Source organism: Chironomus tepperi, unplaced genomic scaffold, assembly GCF_022539635.2.
Source record: "Chironomus tepperi strain 1889 unplaced genomic scaffold, CSIRO-AGI_Ctep_v1 contig_11, whole genome shotgun sequence".
Taxonomy (NCBI): Eukaryota; Metazoa; Arthropoda; class Insecta; order Diptera; family Chironomidae; genus Chironomus; species Chironomus tepperi.
This window is the reverse complement of record NW_027226133.1, coordinates 297339-319774: the sequence shown is the minus strand read 5'-3', so window position 1 is coordinate 319774 and position 22436 is coordinate 297339. Positions and strand designations below refer to the sequence as shown.

At 31.8% G+C, this 22436-nt stretch overlaps 1 protein-coding gene across 3 annotated transcripts in view; it reads left to right on the top strand.

Annotated features, from left to right (window-relative positions):
- GluRIB (Glutamate receptor IB) overlaps positions 1–22436 on the top strand; it is a 96663-nt gene that overhangs the window by 21650 nt on the left and 52577 nt on the right. For all 3 annotated transcript variants that reach the window (XM_070636730.1, XM_070636722.1, XM_070636713.1), the window contains 3 exons: positions 17207–17359; positions 20890–21017; positions 21170–21299. In XM_070636730.1, the coding sequence (XP_070492831.1) occupies positions 17207–17359; positions 20890–21017; positions 21170–21299 (411 nt within the window). The remainder of the gene's footprint in view (positions 1–17206; positions 17360–20889; positions 21018–21169; positions 21300–22436) is intronic.

Sequence of the window (22436 nt, the reverse complement as noted above, 5' to 3'; positions counted from 1 at the left end):
TGATGACAACATTGAGCCTTGGCTACCTGCTTTCCTTAGAATATCTATTCCAACTAATGCCAAACGTCCAAAGCTTTCATAAGCTTCTCTGCATCTCTACACAATTGCCCTTACATTCTTACTTGATGCTCTGGCCGCACAGATAAACTGTGATCCATGATCTCCTTCAGAAGTCGCCTATAACTGGCCTTATCGCACAACTGCCTTCATAAAATAATATTTACAAAAATTCAAATTCACACACCGCCTAATAGCATTAAGTGTCCAATCCCTTACCTACAATAAAAAGTGTGAGAAAAAAAAGAAATCCCGTTCATAATCATTAAATACTTTTTTTATGTTTTAACTTTCACTAGAGAATGTTTACTGTTTTGCATTCAACGTTCTTTCGTTTTGTCTCCTTTTTTTATAGGAAAACGTTTTTATGGCCTCTGCATTATCATAACTTTCCGTCTTATATTATGTATATTATTTTTTGAAAAAAAAAATAAAGAAATAAATTGAAAAAAATGAATGCGCAGTTTTATGACTTTTGAAGGAAATTATGTATTTGAAGTGAGAATGTGAGCATTTAGGAGGCTATTTTGTCTTGGTGAATTGGAATACCTTAAGCTTAGTGTGAATTTTGACGGATTAGCAAGTTAGGGATCCCGGAAAGCCCAAAATGATAAGACTCTGATTAGAAACTGGAATCTGTCTTAGGGCTAGAGTCACTCTGATCTGTTGCTGGATTACCGGCCATTTACATGCCGTGCACCTTCCAGGGACAGGTTCAGAAACTCAGATAAAGCCTTTAAGCTTGCTTAGAATTAATTTATTGACATTTTGGTTCCTTGACGTTCACTTTTCAATAAACCTAGCTCAAATTCATTAACATCGTGAACTAGTGAAATTTGACTAGATCCAAAATTATTCCAATAACGAACAGATAGCTTTCTCAGATCCAATATCAGTTCTACATAACTGTAAATACGATCTACTATTGCAAAATGAAATTCTATGCCTCAAACAAGAAGTTAATATTGCATTTCATCACAGATCAAATTGCTAACAAGCCTTACAACTATTCATAACTTACTTTGTAAGCTTCATCATATCTAATAACATAGCAAAAAGATACCTGCTCAGAGCAGCTTGTCAACTCTTTCATTTTTCAATTTTTCAACCTGCTCATAAATTTTTAAAGTTCATCTACTCGTCCGCGAATTCAACTTTATTTTTTCATAACTTCATCCTTTTATCTGTCACATAAATTAGAATTTAGAGAAGGGTTGAGATGTAAAAAAAATGTATGATTTGGATTCATTGCTCTTATTTTTAAAGCGTAGGAGGGTTCAAAAAAACATTGCTGAACTACCTTGACAAAAGGAATTTTGAAAATACAGAATTCTTTTTTCATGTGGGAAAGGTTAAGGATTGATTGTTTTTTCTCAGTTGATTTGTCAACAAATTGGCTTTATTCATTGTTGGGTATGAAGTTCTATATTAGAATTCACCCAAATTCACCTAAAATAGCAGCTTTTTAGGCATTTTAAATTGGTCTATTGCTAAATCAATTTTAGGATTGATCGGATTCTGAAGCTGGGATTGTATTCGGTTTTCGCAGGATTTGTGACTTCCCAGGTTTTGACAGTTTTGATGAATTTATGGAGATTTGCAGGAATTATTCAAAAAACATTGAATTTATGGACAAATTAATCCTTTGAAATTGTCTCAATGTTCTGGGGTATATTTAGGTTCAATTATACAAATGCCTCGCTCACTTGATGGTATTGGCTTAGAAATCTATAATGACATTAGCATTCTATAAGTGCTGACATATTCTTGCACGAAATGCCATTAATCGCTCGCAGTCCTAGTTCTTCGATGATCTCCAAGTGCTTATTTGTCCCATTGTGTTGAATTTGATATTTTTGAGCCATATAAGTAAAATATTTAATTATTATGTTATATACACTCACCCCAAAATGCAAAAATTGATTAATCGATCAAAAATCCGGCTTCAGGTCGACATGACTATAACTTTGTGCAGGATCCATTCTAATCCAAGTCTAAACTCAACGCCATGCCAGAGTCGCGCCGTTATGTTGCTACCAAATTTTAGGTCGATTTACCAACTTGTGGTAGCTACAGGTAAACAGATTAAGATGCAGCGCCATAATTCTCAAATCCACCATAACCACACAAACTTGCATTTTCTTTTGCCTTTGTTTTTCTTTTCATTTTCTTTTAATATATTTTAAATTTCTTCTTTCTCTTCTTCTTATTATACTTGCACGACTTTCAGTTTATTAAAAATGTATTTCCTTCTTATTTCATTTCAAAGACCTCCATCCACCCCACTCCGTATTTCAAATAAAAATTTTCTCTCTTCACAGCGACTTGTTTCTTATATGAATAATGTTCTTTTTCAAGACATTGCCCTTTTGCTTGCTTATTCCTTTTTTTTGTCGTCATTTTTTTCGGTATATTTATTTGGCAGCAAAAGCTTAAAGCATCAAAAAAAATAAATAAAAAAGGATTCAATGAGTCTATATACATAAAGATGTACACATGCATATTTCAAATGCTGCTTTTTTTCCTCTTAATTTCACAGCAATTGTTTAATGTCTCGCGCACATTCAACCCAAAGTTCCATTCTTTATATAATCCTTTTTGCTTCTTTTTCGATATTTTTTTCATATTGCTCTCGTGTCAAAAAATTTTATGAACCCTTGTTTAGCATTTAAATGACCAACATTGAAAATATTTCTCTTTTTTTTTCTCTCATTCAATTTTCTTTTTGACTCGTTCCATTAATAAAGAAAGTCATTCGTACCATTTTTGCGTATTTGATCCCAAATAAAACAGCGTAAAGAAGAAGTTGTGGCTGTATTTTGAACGAGAAGGTGAGGCGGTCTATTAAGGATTTTTAAGGAAGAAGAATAAGACTTAATATTTCATTTTACGCACCACTTTTTCCATTGATTTGATTTTAATCTCAAAAAAAATAAGAAGCAAGAACCAGCAACAACACAAAAAAAAATGTTTGCCCTTTTCTCGCCCTAATCTCATCCACAATATTCCAATTTCTGTTTTAGAATGGGTCAGTTAAAGATAAAGAAAAGGATAGATGTGATGCGACGATTCATCTACCCGCAATAATTGTGCGGAGAACCTAGAAAATGAAGAAAAAGAATTTGTACTTTTCACTTCTTTTTGACTCAATTTTTCCTGATAAAAAACGATGAATTTTTATACATTCATTGCTACTCTTGTGGGATTGTCATTTATCTCGTCTATTTGTGTATATGTGTCGACATGGTGAACGTGTCTGAGTATCCATCAAGATTCCAGTTTCAAAGATATAGAATTAATTTTTTTTTTTCTTTTCTTTTTTTCTTATCGTCAAACATGAGAGACTGAACAGTAAGAAGATCAAATTTGAGAGAGCGAAGTTTTATGATTTTTGCAGGGTTGTTAAGCTTTTTTTAACTCTTGAGATGCTCTTAAATGACGCTGATTATTTTCATTTTTGCATTGACTGATACACATGCCATGGCTAGGTTTATAAATAAATTAGGGGTCAGCCAAGAACCACAGGTCTGCATTTCTTCCATTTAAATGCGCAGAACTTCTGAATTGGGCCGAACCTTTTAATTTGTTAAAGGCTGCTATAATAATTTAAATGTATTTTGAATCTTTGACGACTAGGATCTGATGAAATAAACCTGAATAACACAAGTTGGGTAATTAATCTAAAATCTGAAATCAGGCCAACGTAACTCTGACTTATTAACGGATTTAAATCGAATTTGACATTAAGTTAGAATTACGCAAGTCTTAAGAGAGATTTTTGATCCATTAACCAATTTTTGCTATTCTGAGGAATATTTTTTGTGGTCTTTAAATTGGATGTTTTTCAGGGACGATTATGATTCGTTAAATCGACCGTAACTTCGCCAGATACTCCAGTTGGTCCTATAAACCAAGAACCATTAAAAATTCAAAATCCTTCAATAAATTCAAGATCAATTTCGAATTTAATCATCCATAATTCAAAAGATTAATGCCTCTCAATTTGATATTTTTAAGTTACCATATCAACTAATATGCTTAAGCATTACAGCTCCTTACATAGATTCTCAAGATCATTTTCATAAAATTATATATTGCAAATCTGTCAACAAATTTTTGATAATACTTTATAATAATTTCATCACAATAAGCCATTACCAAGAATTTTTAATCACCATCAGTAACAACCCTGACTGTGCATGAGATAAAAATTGAAATCTTTTTACATTAAACAAAATTTTCCAGTGAAAAAATGTTTTTTCCTTTTTACTTGCTTGATATTTTCGTGAGAGAAAGAAGAGCTACATGTTCACGATGGAAACGACGTCGATGGTAAAGCTTATAACACAAATGAATTGATAATACATTTTTTACTTTGTGAAATGAAAATAACTCTCGTAAAATGAGAAATGATGAAGAATGAAAATTTTAATTTAAATTATGATGAGCACTTGAGCTTTAAATTTAAAGCAATTTTCTGCAATTAAGATTCATCGTCACGATGATGATGATAAAAAAAAAAGAATTTAATACTTTTTACAAGTGTTCCATGAATATTTAGGGCTGAACGAGAGAAGTAAAATGACATTTTTCGAATCTCAATTTCATATCTCTTTTTTTTGGTATTAATGAAAATGTCAAGAGTCTTCAGCTAGCTAGAAATTTTTCCATTACATCCCAATAAAATCTTCTTTAAGAAAATAAGTTTTATCGTTCGAATAGAGAAGAAATAGAGACTTTTGAGATCGTTCAGATGTGACGTCTTTTGAAATAAAATTGATTTTCAGCTTCTTAGTCGAGCTTCTTAAATATTAGTTATATATAGCTTTCCATATTAGTTCTATATTCTCTTTGTTATGTATTGTGTAGCATTTATATGGTGACAATTCAATTCACAATAATTAGTTTCATGATACCCTTCAAGTTCCATGTGCAATTCCTAATCTAAAGTTAACCAGATATTCAATTGTATCTTAATCTCGTTCATACATTAAGCAGCTGAGCTTCTGGATTCCTGACACTGTGAGGAAGACAGTGAATTCTCGATTTCGATCTTGATTTAGAGACATAACTTCTAAAACAAGCACTAATTTGGAAATAGCAGAATTCAAACCAAATCCCTTCAAGTAACCAAACCCAAGCAGACCATCAGCATTAAAAGCTTAAAACCGCGTTTTGAATTTTTTGAATATACTCATCAGCATGCTCCTTGTCTGTTATAGAAACTAAATTTGAGTATAGTTCATTTGAAGAGCTCAGTTTTCACCAAAAGTCTTTCTATCTGACCCTGTTGCTGCTTTAGTTACCTTACTTACTTCCTAATTGCAACCACGATCCATGATCTATCACTTGGTTTGTTCCAAATCCTTGTCCGCATGTTGAGGTGGCATTCCTTCTTTAATGTTTTTCACCATTTACCTTCTGGAGTTCCACGACGTCCTTACAGACTCTATTCAAAGCCAGCACACCAAACATTTGATTCTGTCTCATTTCCAGTGTTCCATAACATCCAAATCCACCCCTTTTTGATCTTTCCATAAAACCTTCAAACTGATTGAAAGATTAGAGCGCATTTTTCACCCCACTGAAGGGTTTGTCTGGATTTAATATTGATGAAAAGTACTCTTCAATATTGATTCAAATCGATATTCTTCTCCTCAATAATGACAATCATAAAATGTGATAACAATCAAGCTCCTCCTTTATGTCATACGGTACATGAAATTTCTGGGAATTATTCTACTCTTTTGAGAATTTTTTTGTTGATATACTAAGGATCATAAAAGTTTGTCATCCTTCTTTTTTTATGCTTATTTGACATTGTTATATTTGTACATCAAAAATCTGTAGATGATGTCTGGGAAAATAACATTGTGGATTGATACATGATTTGTATTTAAATTAAAATTCTATTTTGTGGATGACAAATAGTTTGCTTACCTTAATGTAGTTGCCAATTTCATTGCTTTTAATAATTTATCACGAGACTTATTGATAACTTTCTATTTATATTGTGAATTTAATCCTTATCAACTTTTATCTTAAACGGAAAAAAGCCCCATAATTACGTTAATTAAAAACCTCCGATAAGATATTTCTCATCTGAAGCAAATTTTGTAATAAAATTGTTTGAGTCAAGCTGACTTTCATTATTTGTTTGTGAATTTTCAAAGCTTGCAGTTCGGACAAGATGAAATTTTGTATTTTTGCAATTTTATTGGTCGCTGGAGTCCAATTTGGATCAGCAGCATTAGAAAGAATTGACTGCGAATATTACGAAGAGGACTATGACTATGTCTGTGAATTACACATAACAAATCCAAATGGTTTAGACAGTTTTACATCAATTGGTGGAACTCATCTTGCAGGCTTTGGAAATGGTGATGTTGTTAGAATTAAGAGAGATGTTTCTTCATACACAACAAATATTCCATCAATCATCTGCAGTACATTCCCAAATTTGGCAAGTTTTGACTTCCATAATGATTTCATTACCGCAATTAATGACAATTCATTGAGAGGATGTACAAACCTTCATATGCTTTCACTCAGCTTCAACAACATCGCAACACTTTCAACAAATGCATTCCGATTCAATACTGGATTATGGATGTTGTACTTAGACAACAACAGACTTACAGAATTGCCAAGAACCTTATTGAGTGCTGAGGAACATCTTATTTCTCTTAACTTGAATGGAAACTCAATTTCAACTGTTCATTTTGATACATTCGGTGATCATCCAAACTTGTCATACTTATCACTCAGCAGAAATACAATTTCAGCATTTGACGAAAGAATCATCAACTACTCAAACATATACTCACTTGAATTTACTGGCAACACATGTGCAAATGGCGATTTTATTGATGAATCTGAAAATCGTGATGCAATTCGTGCAGCTTTGGGAGTTTGCTTCCAAAACTATAGAAATCAATATGGAAAATGAACTGTTTTGAATGATTTGATGTGACTAATAAAAAGACTAGTTTAAAAGCATAATTTTTAGTATTTTGATCTTCAAACTTTCTAAATTATCTGAATTCTTGTCATTAAGGCTTGAAATGTCCTATTGGAACAGGCTGTGTTAAGTCGACAGAATGTCTAGTTATAAACTTGACATTATATCGCAAGTTCCACAAATATCGAGCTTATCACTAAAAGTAGCCTTTTATAACTTCTATACATCCCTATAGCTCCCTATATGTAGCATCCCATGGCCTTATCTTAATAATTTGAGCGTTACGTCACTAAATTGTTAAAATTTTAAGTAGCAAACTTAATTGCATTCCATCAAAACAAGCAATAAGATCCAGTAGCAAAGATTATTCACTTTAAGTGCTTCAAATAAGGTTTCTTAATCTTAATTGCCAAATTACTGTCGATAACTAAAACGTATTTTGTGATGCCATTAACATTATCATATAGAATTATTCTACATTTAATGATAAGATTGTTAAGCCTCTATGCAACTCAAAATAACAAGGTTATCAATAATTACCTCACAATTTATAAGCATGCAATTCAATCAAGTGCTAATTCAATATCTGACGAGGCTATATCTTAAGACTTATCAGTTTCTTTCTATTTATATTCCAAAATTTAATTTTATTGCAAAAATGGAAAAACCCAATCAGAAATTATCACACAGAATTGCAGACGATAACCAAGAATTTTTGTAATAAAATTGTCAGGGACTAGGATTGAATTCATCAGTTGATTGCGAATTTTTATAGCTAACACTTCAGTCAAAATGAAAATTTGTGTCCTAGCATTTTTATTGGTCGTTGGATTCAATTATGGATCAGCATCATTAGAGAAAGCTGAATGTCATTACTATGAAGATCCATTCGAAGGATATGTCTGTGAATTGCATCTTACAAATCCAAATGGACTTGATAATTTTGCCGCAATTACTGGAACACATCTTGCTGGATTCGGAAATGACGATGTCGTCCGTGTTGAAAGGAACGTCGCTTCATATACCACAAACATTCCAACAATCATTTGCGACACTTTTAGAAATTTAAAGAATTTCGATTTTAGTCACGATTTTATCACTGAAATTAGTGCCACATCATTAAGAAGCTGTTCAAATTTAGAAGTAATCGCACTAAGTGAAAATAACATTCAAAGACTTTCAGCTGATGCATTCCGCTACAATCCAAATTTATTCATGGTGTACTTAACTTTCAATTCCATCACTGACTTGCCAGCAAATTTATTCACATCACTTCCAAATCTCAGATACGTTATGCTTGATGGAAATGCATTAACCACCATTCATTCCGACACATTTGGAGTACGACCAACCTTCACCAATTTTTATCTCAATAGAAATTCAATTTCCGCATTTGATGAACGACTCGTCGACAACACCGGCTTACGATCGATTGAATTTACTGGAAACTCATGTGCAAGTGTTGATGTCTTCGACGAAACACCAAATCGTGATGACATTAGAGCGGCATTGTCTGTTTGCTTTAATAATTATAGGGATAGATATTGAATATGTTAATAAATTTGAGATTAAATAAACATTATGGTTGAGGAACTTTGTGGATTGTTATCTGATTATCATGTTGTAAAGCGTAATCTGGAGATATACACAGATTCCCAATTGACAATCACATCTGAATTTCCCCAAGTCATTAAATGTAATTTTCACAGAAATCAGGTCATGCTCAATAAATTTAAAATCACAAAAAAAAATCCCAGAAACAGCCAAAATGATAAATCTTCTCTTTATCATTTCCAACGTCAATCAACCGACCCACTAAATCAAGCATAATAATTTTTCTTTTCATTTTCCATTAAAAAATTATTCGTTACAAAAAGCATCACAATAATACCGATTAATTCCACTGCCGTAATACGATTGAGGAATGAAAAATTTTCATACAATTGTGAAGTACTGTCTCCTTATGGCAGTGGTGGGGAACCTTTTTTTGCACTGCACACCTTGAACATAGCATACGTTTCATGGCATTTCTCATGAGACGGTGACCTAGGAAGTGGCCTAATTGTAGAGCGTTGGCCTTACGTCGCAAAGATACTGAGTTCAATCCCAGATCATGTCTAATTTTCGAAGATCATTTTCCATTTCACCGGTCTAGTTATGAAGCTCGGTTCCTGTGTTAGGTGCAGTTTTGAGGTCTATGGCACTTAAAGTGTCTCCAATGCTAGGTATACAAGGATAAACTAGTATTTGGATGGCTTTCTTTAAGAAATCTTGCTAACACGAATTGTAACTAGATAAATTGCAGGGTCCATGGGGTCTTATGACGTACTCATGCCTTTGCAATGTGCAGAGCTTGCAAGTGATTCGGATCCCACTATAAACTGTAAGTCTAAGGGTGTGGTACAAAAGATTTATAATCGCAGTGCCTCAAGCATTGCCATGAGGCATAACACCAATGTTTCGTATCACACAGGTTACCCATCACTGCCTTATTCCGATTGTGCCAAAGATAAAGACAAAAAGAATCGAGAAAAAGGAAATAAATTTATTTTATTATATAAATTTCCCGAAACTTTTAATGTTCAACTTTTATCGATTTGCATTTAAAAAAAACATCCCAATATATTCATCTTGTGCTCCTCCGATTCTTCTTATTATTTTCAATTTTCAGCTGAAAAAATAAAAAAATGAAATGATGAGAAATGAGAAGGAATAAAAGAAGAAGAATGTATAAAAAATTATTGTTGCTTCCTTCATGTTCGGTGAATAAAATAAATTTATTTTAATATAAATTGGAATAAATTGATTTCAGTCGGAAGTCGAAGTTGCTGAAGAATATATACATTATTTAGAAAAGCAAGACGAGTTGCTTCTTAAATTCCTCTTTTCCTTATCAACATTTTTTTCTTATTCAGTTACATAACCAATGACCAATTTCATCATTTTTCATAGCAATCGAAGAGCATCCGATCATCCATGTACCGATTTTTGATTGAATTTGTTATACGATGGCTATTGGAATGATGGAAAGTATTTCCGATAGAAACTATGAATGCATGATTAAAGCATGTAGACCATGAAAAATTGGGAGAGTATAAAATGCTTTAAGGGATAGGAAGTTGTGGCTTTTTATTGCATTTTTTGTTGAATTTATTATGGAATATCTTTTTTGGAATTTTGTGAAAATTCTTTGATTTAGTTCTCATTATGAGTAGTTTGGGTCGTTGTTGTTGGTTCAAGTCCATGTCTTGGCACAGAGCTTGAGCGCTAGCAGTGCATTTAACGGTAACAGGGAATACCACGAGAATGTATGCACTTGACATTTAGTTAGCTTCGGAGTCAGACTTCAACTTCTCGAAATTCCCAATACAAGTATTGCGGACCTGCATTTTAGATGTACAAGTCTGCTGTTTTCAGCTGAACTTCATAATTTGTCCAATAATGACGAATTGAGTCTTTTGTCTGCAGGCCTGTTGTTTTGAAAGAATTCTAATCTATTTCGATGCCAAATGAGATCAGTACGGCAGCTTAAAGATACTACATCTCTAGAAATCATTCAACAAAATTCCAATACCTTTAAATCTCAAAATTCAATTCCCCATCTGTAATATCAAAATCAATTCTTATCAATACTTAATAAAATTCAAATTCCAATACCTGATTTAAAGAAAAATAATGGAAATTCTACTCAATTTTACATGCCTACCCCCGGAATATCTAAATGAAAAATATACGCCATCATTCATTTCCCTCATACCATCTAGTTTCCCACCCCTGAGGAAATTCGATTTGAATATATATATTTTTTTACTGCGGAATCTTTTATGGTACATCCATTTTCCATTCTCTTTCTCGTTTTTTGCGACCTCCATTCTTCTCTAAGGGTAAATAATGAACTATTATTGAGCATAAAAATACAAATTGCTTCTGACATCAATGAGAGTTGGAAAATATTTTATAAAAGGAGAAATGAACACAAAAAAATTATTTTGAAATTGATTTGACTTTTGTTCTTGAAAATAAACCTTTTTTTCAAATTGAAACTGCAGAAGGAAATTTTAATTAAATTTTTTTCATTTAGATTTCTGTAACAAAAATATTTTGCAACTGAAAATCCACCAAAAATGTTTATGCAACCCGAACCAGCAAAAAAAAAGCTTTTAAAAGCTCTAAAATGAGATCGAGTAAAAGCATTAAAACCCCACGCAAAACACACGGTTAAAATAACATTTTAAATGTACGCAATTTCCGTATGCAAAATCTGATATGTTATTTTTGGTATAAAATGTTATTTTTCAATCACATGATTATTATTATTATTATTTCTATTTGTTAGGCTAAAGCACATCACAAAGGAAAATAAATAGAATCTGTTGCCTCAAGTATTTAATTTGGATTTTATTGATTTAATTTTATCGATCAATTTATTTGAGAAGAATTGCTTGCTTTCAATGTATAATTTGTTTGGAGCTTTGTTGAAATTTTATTTGAATTGAGGATGTTTGTATATAAAGTTCAATATGAATGATGGAAAATATTAAATAGCTTTGAGTTTTATGAGACGTAATTGAAGATTGAATGTCCAAGATGGATCCGCATTTCGAAATTTTAATCAAAATGAGCTCTAGCGAAAGGGCACTTAAGCCAATACTAATTATTAGCTTCTTGCTATAATCTAAGCATCAGCGAAACTACTGATCTAATTCTTATTGACCGTAGCGCAATCTAATGGACTCTAAAGAGTACCTTACCTGCCAATGAGTGTAATAATCTAAATAAGCGTACTCATGAGTATACTAAATCAATATAATTGAGTATCATGAGGATGTTCATTGTTTTTTCGGGATATAATCCGTAAAAACTCTGTCTACTCTATTTTTAAGAGGCATTTAAGTCATGATAGATGAATTTGAAAATTTTAAAGCATGTTAGAGCTCCAAGAAGCAATTCACTTATTACCAAAGCTTAAACTAAACTCCCAACATACGAAGAACATGCTTTCATGCTACAAAAAGACCACTGCGATACCTTCAAGCAGTCTCTTTGTCTATTAGGGGACTCGATTTTTGTATGAAGTAAATTCGAATTTTCCATACAAAATCCTAGATGACTTCAAGCCCTAGTGGACAATAATACATTATAACTAGTTGATGTTCAGTTGATGACTAATTTTTATGTATTTCTGTCAACTCAGGAAGCTGTGCTTATTATATTACGCAGTAGCATTCTACAAAGTACAACAATAGAATTCTTAGTAAAATCCGGTCTTTAAAATCAATCAATCCTTACTTTAGGCTAATAAGTAAAACAAATGAATTTTTAAACGATTCATAATAATCCCTTCTTTATTTGCGTCGGGTGAATAACCCTTAATTTGGTATTTTCCTGCTCATCATATGTGAACAATCCCAAAAAAGAATCTAATTCCTCATAGCTATTACTCCCAACATTAACAAATATTTGAATTATATTCAATTTTCCATGTTCTAACTTATGCATCGAATAGAGATTCCTGTAGAGGAATTTCCGGAGCTACCAAACTGGGTCAAAAAGTAATCAAGACTGAGGTATATTATTGAATGAGATGTCTATCAAGATAAAATTCTATAAATGATATTTTCTCTTACCGGAACTTTATGTGGGTAATGAAAAATTTCATATGTAAATTTTTGTCTTGAAATTTTTTGACCAAAATTAAATTAAATCCAAGTTGTTTGACTTGATCTTAACAAAAAAAAAGTCTATCATGACCCAAAATTTGCATTCTCTGGTGCTGTAGTTTATACATTCCAATCTTTTTATGAATAGCCAAGTCGGCTACATCATGTAGGATGTAAAATGTAATGAGAATTTCGAATAATCAACAATTCAAATGTATTCGTGACTTTCAAACCCCCAACAATGTTTGAATTGAATAAAATAAATCAGATTTTAATAGTATTAATGTGAATAGATGTTGCACTTCAATCCCAATATTAATAAACCAGAAGAAAACAACTAATGTATGTCTACAGCACAACAAACAATTTTCTCTTTCAAATTATGTGCATAGAAACGAGACCACAAAAGTGTTTTTGGGTTTTAATGTTACCACAGTCCGCCTACTGCAGTAATATTATGATTTTCAGAATATTTGTAGCCACAGAAGATTACTCGATGCACTAAATTTCATAATAAATATGGTAAATGCTTGTGAAAATTTAATTAAACACTTTCTGACTCTATAAATTCAATGGCCTTTTCCTTCTCTCATGTTGACTGATTATTTCTTATCTTATATGACTCACATTTTATATGAAAATTGGGTTGAATGTACATTTGAATTGATAAACATTCCTACAAAATATCAAATTTTCACTCTCATGTGCCATGGCTATCTAAGTACAATTTTGTGCTACTATGATGTTCAGCTTTTAATTTTTAATGTTTTAATTTGCATAAGAATATTTTTTTGTTGGATACTAAAATGATTGCAGAGCTTCCATTTCAAGCAATATGCATGAATTTTCAGTTTTTATATTCTTCTCACTTCCTCCTGCAAAGGAATGAGAAAAAAAAACTCATTTTTTTATATCTCGTCTGCTTCAAATATCTTCTTCCTGTCAAGTCATTCAAAACATGCATACAAATGTGCTTGTAGCCATGTCGGCATACCTACCTAACATCCTATTGTATCTATTTAAAATTTGTTTATAAATTGCAATGCAGGAGATTTAATTAAGTGTTTCCAAATTAGTCCGCAGCAAAAAAAAGAAGCTCTTTTAAGCATCATAAGAGTGAAAGAGCCAGAGATAAAATGACTGGAATGAGGAAAAAAAATAAAGTTTCTCTCCACAACGGAAAAATTGCCAAACTACCGTAAATTAATTCATAACAACACCATTTTTAGTTTTTGAACAAACTTTTACGCTTGCTCACCCTTTCTGTGCTTATTTATAGGACAATAGCTGTTTATCTTGTCATTTTGGCTAGTTTTGTGTGCTGTTGAAGACTTTTCCATTTTTTTGGAACTGAATTGTTTTTAATTATTTTTCACTTTTTGGAGAAAAGTTTTTGGCAAAAATTATTTTTATAGTTTGTGGAATTAAAAATTTTATGGACTGATGATTGCTTAATTTGTTGGATCCTTTTAATTGGAGTTCATTAATATAGTCTGATGATCAAGTTAGGTGTTAATTGTTCAAAATATCCCGTACACTGTAAGCTTTCTTGAAATCGAGATTGTTCTGAAATATCCCAATCCCGATAGCGAGAAAGCATTCCGTACAGGCAAAGAGGCCGCTTTTAAGTTTGAGGTCTTTTTGTAATATGAAAGAAAACTTTTATACTGTTAGGGTTTTAAAGATTTTCCGTTGATATATCCGGAAGACACATGGCAAGGATGGAAATTGTGGCAAAAGCTCGGAAAATAGCGATGTTAACAATTTTAAAGTGAAAAAAGTCATAGCAACCACGATTTTTGTAATTTTGTACAATTTTCTATTTGAAAGACGAGTTGACGATACTGTCCGGAAGTCAAATGGGATAGAAATAAAGACAAATTGGCTTTGCTCTGGTCTGGGGCAAAATCAGGATTTTGACAGAATACTTCGCAATATTTTACATTATATTCCTTCTGGATAGACTGTGATTACTAAAGGGTGAGTCAAAATTTCAATGAATCCAGTCTGATGATTCATTTCTGCCCCTTTTACGTCGAGATATGTTCAAAATTGAAAAAATAGTTTTTGACATACTTAAAACCTACCACAACATTTTATTCTAGTGGCTCATACTAGTGTCTATATATCATTTATCATCTTCATCTGGATAATCTTCCGTAAAATCCATACTTTATCAGGAATTAAAGTAAAATCAATAAGTCTGATACAATACTAAACCAGAAAACAATACATAATTAACAAGATTATCTGCTATATTCAGTTCCAACAATATCAAATACATCAATAACATCGCTTTTCAAACAAACTCTTTCATAACTCAAACACATAAATGTAAAGCATTGAAATTTTCTTACTTTTACAAGCTCAACAACCGCAAAAACTTACTTGAATGTACTGCTCCTATCAGGCTTCTACAGCATATCTAGTATTTATTTGTTCATAGAACAACTTCCCATATCTGAATGGAACGTATAATGTATTACAAACTAAAAAAACGTAAACTAATTAACCGAAACTCTTTCTCTCATTAAATATATTGTACGATACTTAATTAGAGAAGCCTTTTTTTTGTGCTGCACATATCTATGCTTTCTATTTTTTATGTCATAAATACTCATATGTATGCTCGACTACGTAAATTAATTACAGCTCGCGTTAATTAATTTTTAATATGATTTATGTATTCATTTAACAAAACTTTTACATTATATATATGCTCAAGTGCCTATACTGTAGATCTAATTTAGACTAATTACTGCAATAGTTTTTTTTATTCCTATCTCTAACCTTAATTTGCAAGCAATTTTTTTTCACTCAATTTTAATGATTTTTATGTTTTGTGCTGTTGTGGCAACAATCCGCTGATGAGGAAGAACCGAAAGAGTAAATAAATTATTACAAAAAGACCTTTTTCTCAATTTCTATAGTCAAGTTCTCAACAAATAATCCTCTGTCAATGTTTATCGATTCCTTTATGGTACATTGAACTCTCACGCTTCCATAGCTTTACCAACCACAAATTTTATTCTTTTTCTAGCAAACATAATAATACATAAATATCAGTATTTTCTTTTTTTTGTGAGAATGCGACTTAATGTATCCGAAACAGAACTGAAATCAATAAATATACATATCTATAAATTTATTTATATTTTTTTTTTTTGGTGTACATCGTATGCCTCCCATCTACATTTTGTAAATTAAAATTCATCGAAACAGAAAATTTGTTTGGAACTCGAGCAGCTCACGCGGCGTCCAATTTTATATTGGATATCGGCTTCGAAAAAAATATATATTTATAACTGAATTTGTTAATTCATTGAAAATTAATTTAAATTAAATTTTAATAATACAATTTTATCGTCGTATGGCTTTTTCATTTTATAGCCTGAATTTTCATGTTTATTAATTAAAGTCGGATTAATTTGGGCAAGAATAAAATTTTTTTAACCAAAAATCAATCAACTCGACTCAATTATAGACATTATTTTAATTGCAATTACATTTCAACGGAATTTTCTAAAAAAAATATTTCCAATTATATTTAATTCAATAACATGTCGATAACGATCATCCCATGTATTAAATAGCTATGGGATCCCAATTCGTATTGAGTTAAATATGTTTATCAATTATTAAAATTTCTGTTTGTTCTCAGAACTTCAAATATCAATAACCAAAATTAGATTTGTGAATAAACAGTGTAATTAATATAATCCAAATGTTATCAATTGTAATGCATATCTGGGTTTGATTTGGATAAATAGACTGTCTGAGTGTTGCTTTATATTTGGGTGTAGACCAGTGGTGGGCAACCTGAGTGCCACGGTATATTAGTGTGCAGCCAATTTTTTTGGAAAAGGGAATTGAGCGCAAGTCGTGTCTGGATTCGGTTGCGACTTACTTTCAAGGTGTACTGTGAAAACTAAAAGATTGCGAACCACTGATGTAGACAGTAAATATCATCAGATAAGTGACTCCTATTACTCAAGCAGTACACTATGGTGAGTCGCATTGTTCCATACAAATATGAGTCAAAATCAGCCTTCACTATGCCATCAAGACAACTTCGAATATAACCGTTAATAAGCGGACGTAGCGGTGCCCTAGCAAGCACATTCTGCTGTCCAAAATGACAACTCACGAACGTTTTATTTTGTAAATAAACCAAATTCGGTTCAACTCCCACCACTGAGATTAAATCCAATAAAACAGCAATGATTTTAAAAACAATAACTCATCAAAAATAAGAGAGAAATTCAGATTTATCTTGATGAAGGTTGCCATGAAAAAACAACATACAAGTGGGTTCAAACAACAAGGATTAGCAAAAGATTCGAAAACATTTTTATGTCAGGCTCAATTCGACCTGATCGGATTAAGAATTCTCATAAAGTATTTCCAATTATATTATTTTTTTATTAATAAATTTCACATTCTTTTGCGTATTTCATGAAAATTTAATTAAAAATTTTATTTTTACCGAATAAAATAAAACTAATTTAAACATTTAAATTTCTTACAGGTGCTATATTTGAGCAAGGAACAGATGAAGTGCAATCAGCATTCAAATTTGCCATGTTAAACCACAATTTGAATGTAACTGGAAGACGTTTCGAACTTCAAGCGTATGTTGATCTTATAAGCACAGCTGACGCTTTTAAACTATCAAGACTAAGTGAGTATTATTAGTTTTAAGCACCTCTATTTTTCAAAATTGAATATTTTTGTTCCTTTCCATGTAATTTAATATCACAAATTGCTGTACGCATATTTCACATTAAATTGAACATATATAACATATTTTTGGGGTTACCCGAACTTTTTTAAATTTGAATGAATTTTACAATGTTGGGTATCTCATCAAAAGCAGTCAGATGTAGCTCATGAAATTCCATAAATTCTTTTTTCATTTAAACATTTCAATTGTCAAAAAAAACCTTTTTTTATTCATTCAGCATTGTGTGTACTTTCACCATTGTCTGTTGAGTCTTATATAACCTTCAATTTATTTCCACGTGCATACTCTCTCTCTGAAAATATTCAGGTCTAGTACAGAAATTTAATATTGCAGAAAAAAGTAAAAATATCGTTTGTAACGAAAAACAAATTTAAGCACGAAAAAATATTTCGTTATGTTTTGAGATTTCTTCTTAGTCTGTCTAAAGAAGAGATGTTATGAATATTGAGGACATGGAGTGAATTTTGTTAGAGGGGAAAAATACCTTTAAACTGTTTAAACAGCTTTTCATAAAATGTTTTAAGGGAAAGTGATGTAATTGGCATATTGCGTCAGAATTATGGCAGCTTTAAAGGAGTTTTAGGTATGCTTTCCCGATACCGGGACCGGGACCGGGAAATCCCGGGACTGTCCCGTCCCGGTCCCGTCCCGAGTCCCGAAAATCTTCCGGGACTGGTCCCGCGGGACCAGCTTTTAAAAATTTTCTTATAAACTCTTAACAAAATAAAAAAAAATAAAAATTAAAAATGTTTAATTTGTAATCAAAAATTTAAAATAAAATAAATTATTAAATTTTATCAAAAAACATGAGAAATATTGAGATATAAATTCGTATTTTGAATGTTTTTGAATTAAAAATTTAAAATTTATTTTGGTCTTCTGATATTTGTTCTGAATTGCAGTGGCTAATATTAAAAACTCAAATCAAGCAAACTCTTTTAAATAAACTATCGAGACCTATCGATTTCCAGCTAATTTGAGGTTTTTCAAAAATTCAAAGTTTCAATGATTTTTTAATTGATTACATAAGTTAGAGATTATTCCTCATAACTAAGATTTGTTTCATCATAATCGTATAAACGGTGAATATGATAGTTAAATTCAGAATTTCTTTAGTGTTATTCTATTTTAAAATCATTTAAAACTAGTAAAGTTCAAGAGTTCTGATAATTTAAAACCATTATTAAATTTTTAAAATTACATATTAAGCTTTAAAACACTGAAAAAACATTAAAATATTGTACTTTTTAGCACAAATTTTGTTTCGGGAAATCCCGGGATTTCCCGGTCCCGTCCCGATCCCGTCCCGGTCCCGGAAAAGTTTCGGGACCGGGATTTCGGGAAAGCATAGTTTTAGGATGAATTTTCTTTGGATATTCAGTTTCATTCAGGCTTGTGCATTGCAAGTCTGCAAGCAAATAACGCAGGCCGGCAGTCTTTGACTAGGCAGGCCATCTGTTATATTTTTGCCGGGCACAGCTGTAATTTTCTACCATGCTACTGTGTCCCGACAAAGCCTCAACAATCAAAAACTACAGACTTGAGCTTCTAAAATGCAAAATATTCAGACATGTGTTCCTACATGGGGTAAGAACCAATTTTAACAATACACTCAACAATTTACAATCTATCCAGCTTTTGAAGCAACCTAAGAAGACAAGCACATAAGCTTGGGATAAGCAGACTAGCCGATAAAATAAGACCATCATCCCCATCTCTCATAAACCAAGTTAAAGACTCTTTAAACACAACCTCTATTTATATTGCCCAAAAAAAGAAATCCTCAGGAATTAAAGAACATCCTTCAATATCCTTTCAGAATTTGCTCCCCTACTGCTTTATGATAAACATCATAACATTTCATAAGACGGTGCCTTAAAGCTTCACAAATAAAAAATGTTTAAATACAATTTTTTTTTTGGTTATGTTCAGCTCATTCAGTTATGTTGTATCACGACTCATTCGCAACTGCACTATGTATATGAAAATTGAAAAAAATATTGTGGCGAGGCAAAAAACAGTTTTTTTTTCCTGTGAAATACATATATACCGGAAAAAACATCATGACACAGTGAGAATGTATTCCATTGCAATTTTTAAAAAATTATTATTTTTTTCCTCCAAGGTATAGGAATTTTTGGCGGGTAAAAAAAAGGTTTGCCATAAAAGGGTTCTGACCTTTTGTTATTTTAGTGAGAAACGTGTAAAACAGTTTGTCAGCCTACAGCTAATTTGTGAAATTTGAAATATTCAAGGGATAAGAATTTTTAAAATAGACAATTTTGAGGAAATATTTTTGTTGGATCTTCTTGATGTTGAATTGAGCTTAGAGAAAGGAAGGCTTTTGTGAATATTTTAAAAGGTGGCATTATGACAATATTTACGGGATCGTGATGAGGAATGTTGTGGAAAATTGAGGATCTTATGCAGAAAAGGAAATTTTTGTGATTTGAAGCTTCAAAAGGAATTGAAAGCCTTCTTGAATTTAGAATTTGAATTATGGAAATTCCATAAAATTCTAAATTTGCTTTAAATCAGTGGTGGGCAACCTGTGTACCGCGACACACACTAGTGTGCCAGAATTCTTTAGAAATGCATAGAATGGTATGTCATGTGCTGTTTTTTTGGTCGAGGCTTACCACCAAAGTGAGCCACAAACAACAAAAGGTTGCCCATGACTGCTCAAAATAATTCCAAAATCCTTAAAGCCCAAACCAACAACAATCATTAATCAAAATCAAAAATAATTAAAAATTTTGCGTACAGAAAAAAAAACCCAAAAATTCCCACACATCGCTCCCGCAACCTCAATATCATATCGAGCAAACGACGGTGTGTTGGGTATTAATTTCTCGTTCTCGCACACTCATATTTTCTTCCCTAATTAATTTCCGGTTTTATTGTGATACTCAATTTTTTTTTTACATAACGACAAAAGCTTTTTTCATATAGAATTTATTGACATATGGATGGTATGAATGCATTGTGTGCGGTTATGATCATTTAAATAAACAGTATCCTCGCAATATTCATACAATCCGTGTTACCGTACAGCATTGGCTTCACTCAACCCCGGTTCTTATATTCATTTAGATTTACCATATGAATGATGAATATATGCTCATTCATACGTAATATGTGTTAATTACAATTTCATGGAAAGGAAACTTTATGGACATATTTTAATTATATGTATAAATATAAAAAAAATTTCATCGTAAATTGGAAATGAAAGTCCATAAAATGTAATTAATTGTGCGAATCATCATCCACAACCACCATAATTTTCGCATCGTTGATAACCGAATGACAAGTGAGAAATTTTGCTGAAAATTAACTTTGCGGTAGACCATCATTGGTAATTAATAATAATTTCTCACTCAATTTATGTCATACTTTTTATCAAACGATGCATGTCCAATTTATGTCATCATTTCTAATTATCATGTTTTTTTAACAATTTACAGTATGTAATCAATTTTCCCGCGGCGTATTCGCAATGATGGGTGCAGTATCCCCAGACTCTTTTGATACACTACATTCCTATAGTAACACATTTCAAATGCCATTTGTAACGCCATGGTTTCCCGAGAAGGTGAGTTAAATCCCGCAAAATTATCAATCATAAATTTATGATTGTCATTCGATGTCTGTAATGAGAAATTCTTGTCAAATTTTCTACACACAGACACAATTTAATCACATAAAAATTTACTGATGCTGACTCAATTTTTTTTTATTTTGCAGGTTCTGACGCCATCATCCGGTTTTCTTGATTTCGCAATATCAATGCGGCCCCAATATCATCAAGCAATTATTGATACAATACGTTGGTATGGATGGGATAAAATCATTTATTTGTATGATTCACATGATGGTGAGTAAATTTATGACATAATTTCCACTTATTTCTTTTTCCCATTTTCTATAGCATAGTTTTATGGTATTATGGGGATGTGGTAATGTGTTCACTTTGACAGGATGTGGATATGAATTGAGATGTTAATGTAGATGTTGTACGTGATAGGATTATCCATCTTGATTAGAAGATAAGGGTGTGTTGATTTAAAAGGTTTGAATTCGTTTTAACAAAGGATTTTTTTGGGGAATTCAGGGATTTTGCAATGATTTGGACTCTAGTAGCGTGTCTGTACTCTGTACTATCGGTAACTGCGGAAGATGTTACATGCAAATATGAACCTAATTAAGGAATCATTCATAAATAATTAATATTTTTGATTTGAACTGGAACTAGATTAGTTACTTAGTATATACACACCTCTATTGACCTCTGTAGACCTCTATAGACCTCTATAGACCTCTTTAGCCCTCTATAGACCTCTATATAATGATATGTATGCCCTGAGTCATTGGTGGAGAGTTTGGCGTTTCGGTTCAGATTACCACCAAGGTGTACCGTGGTACAAAATGGATTGCATGCCACTGCCACTCTAAGCATTTGACCACAGCAGCCAATCGCAATTGCTTTACTTCAAAATTTCAAAATTTCTTAGGAAATACCTAATCAAAAATGCGTCCCATTCCCTCTCATTCACCAATAAGTCAACTTCTATTGCTAACTATTTCGTTTTATTTTATTTTTCTCTCCTCCTAATCCGAATGCTACTCCTATTTTTAGTACAACTGGATACTACTCAATTTCATCCAAAGCTTTTTCTTGCACAAAATATATTACAACAAAATGGTCAAGGGATAAAAAATTGATATACGAATATATCCTATGTATGTTGTGTAGGATGCTAGCTGTTGTTACTTGGATGTTTGTGAATCAATAAAAAATCTATGTCGATAAATTAAGGACGAAAAAGTAAGGAGGAAGGAGGGAAATTGTATGAAGAAAGAATTGATAATGCGAATTAATTTTTCTTTCATTATTTTTGCACATTAATTTATTATTTTTTTTTTGTGAATATGAAAAGCAATTCATAAATAATTAACTTATACAAGTGATGTGCTTCCATTTCGATGAATAGTATTTATGGCTTATTGTTTG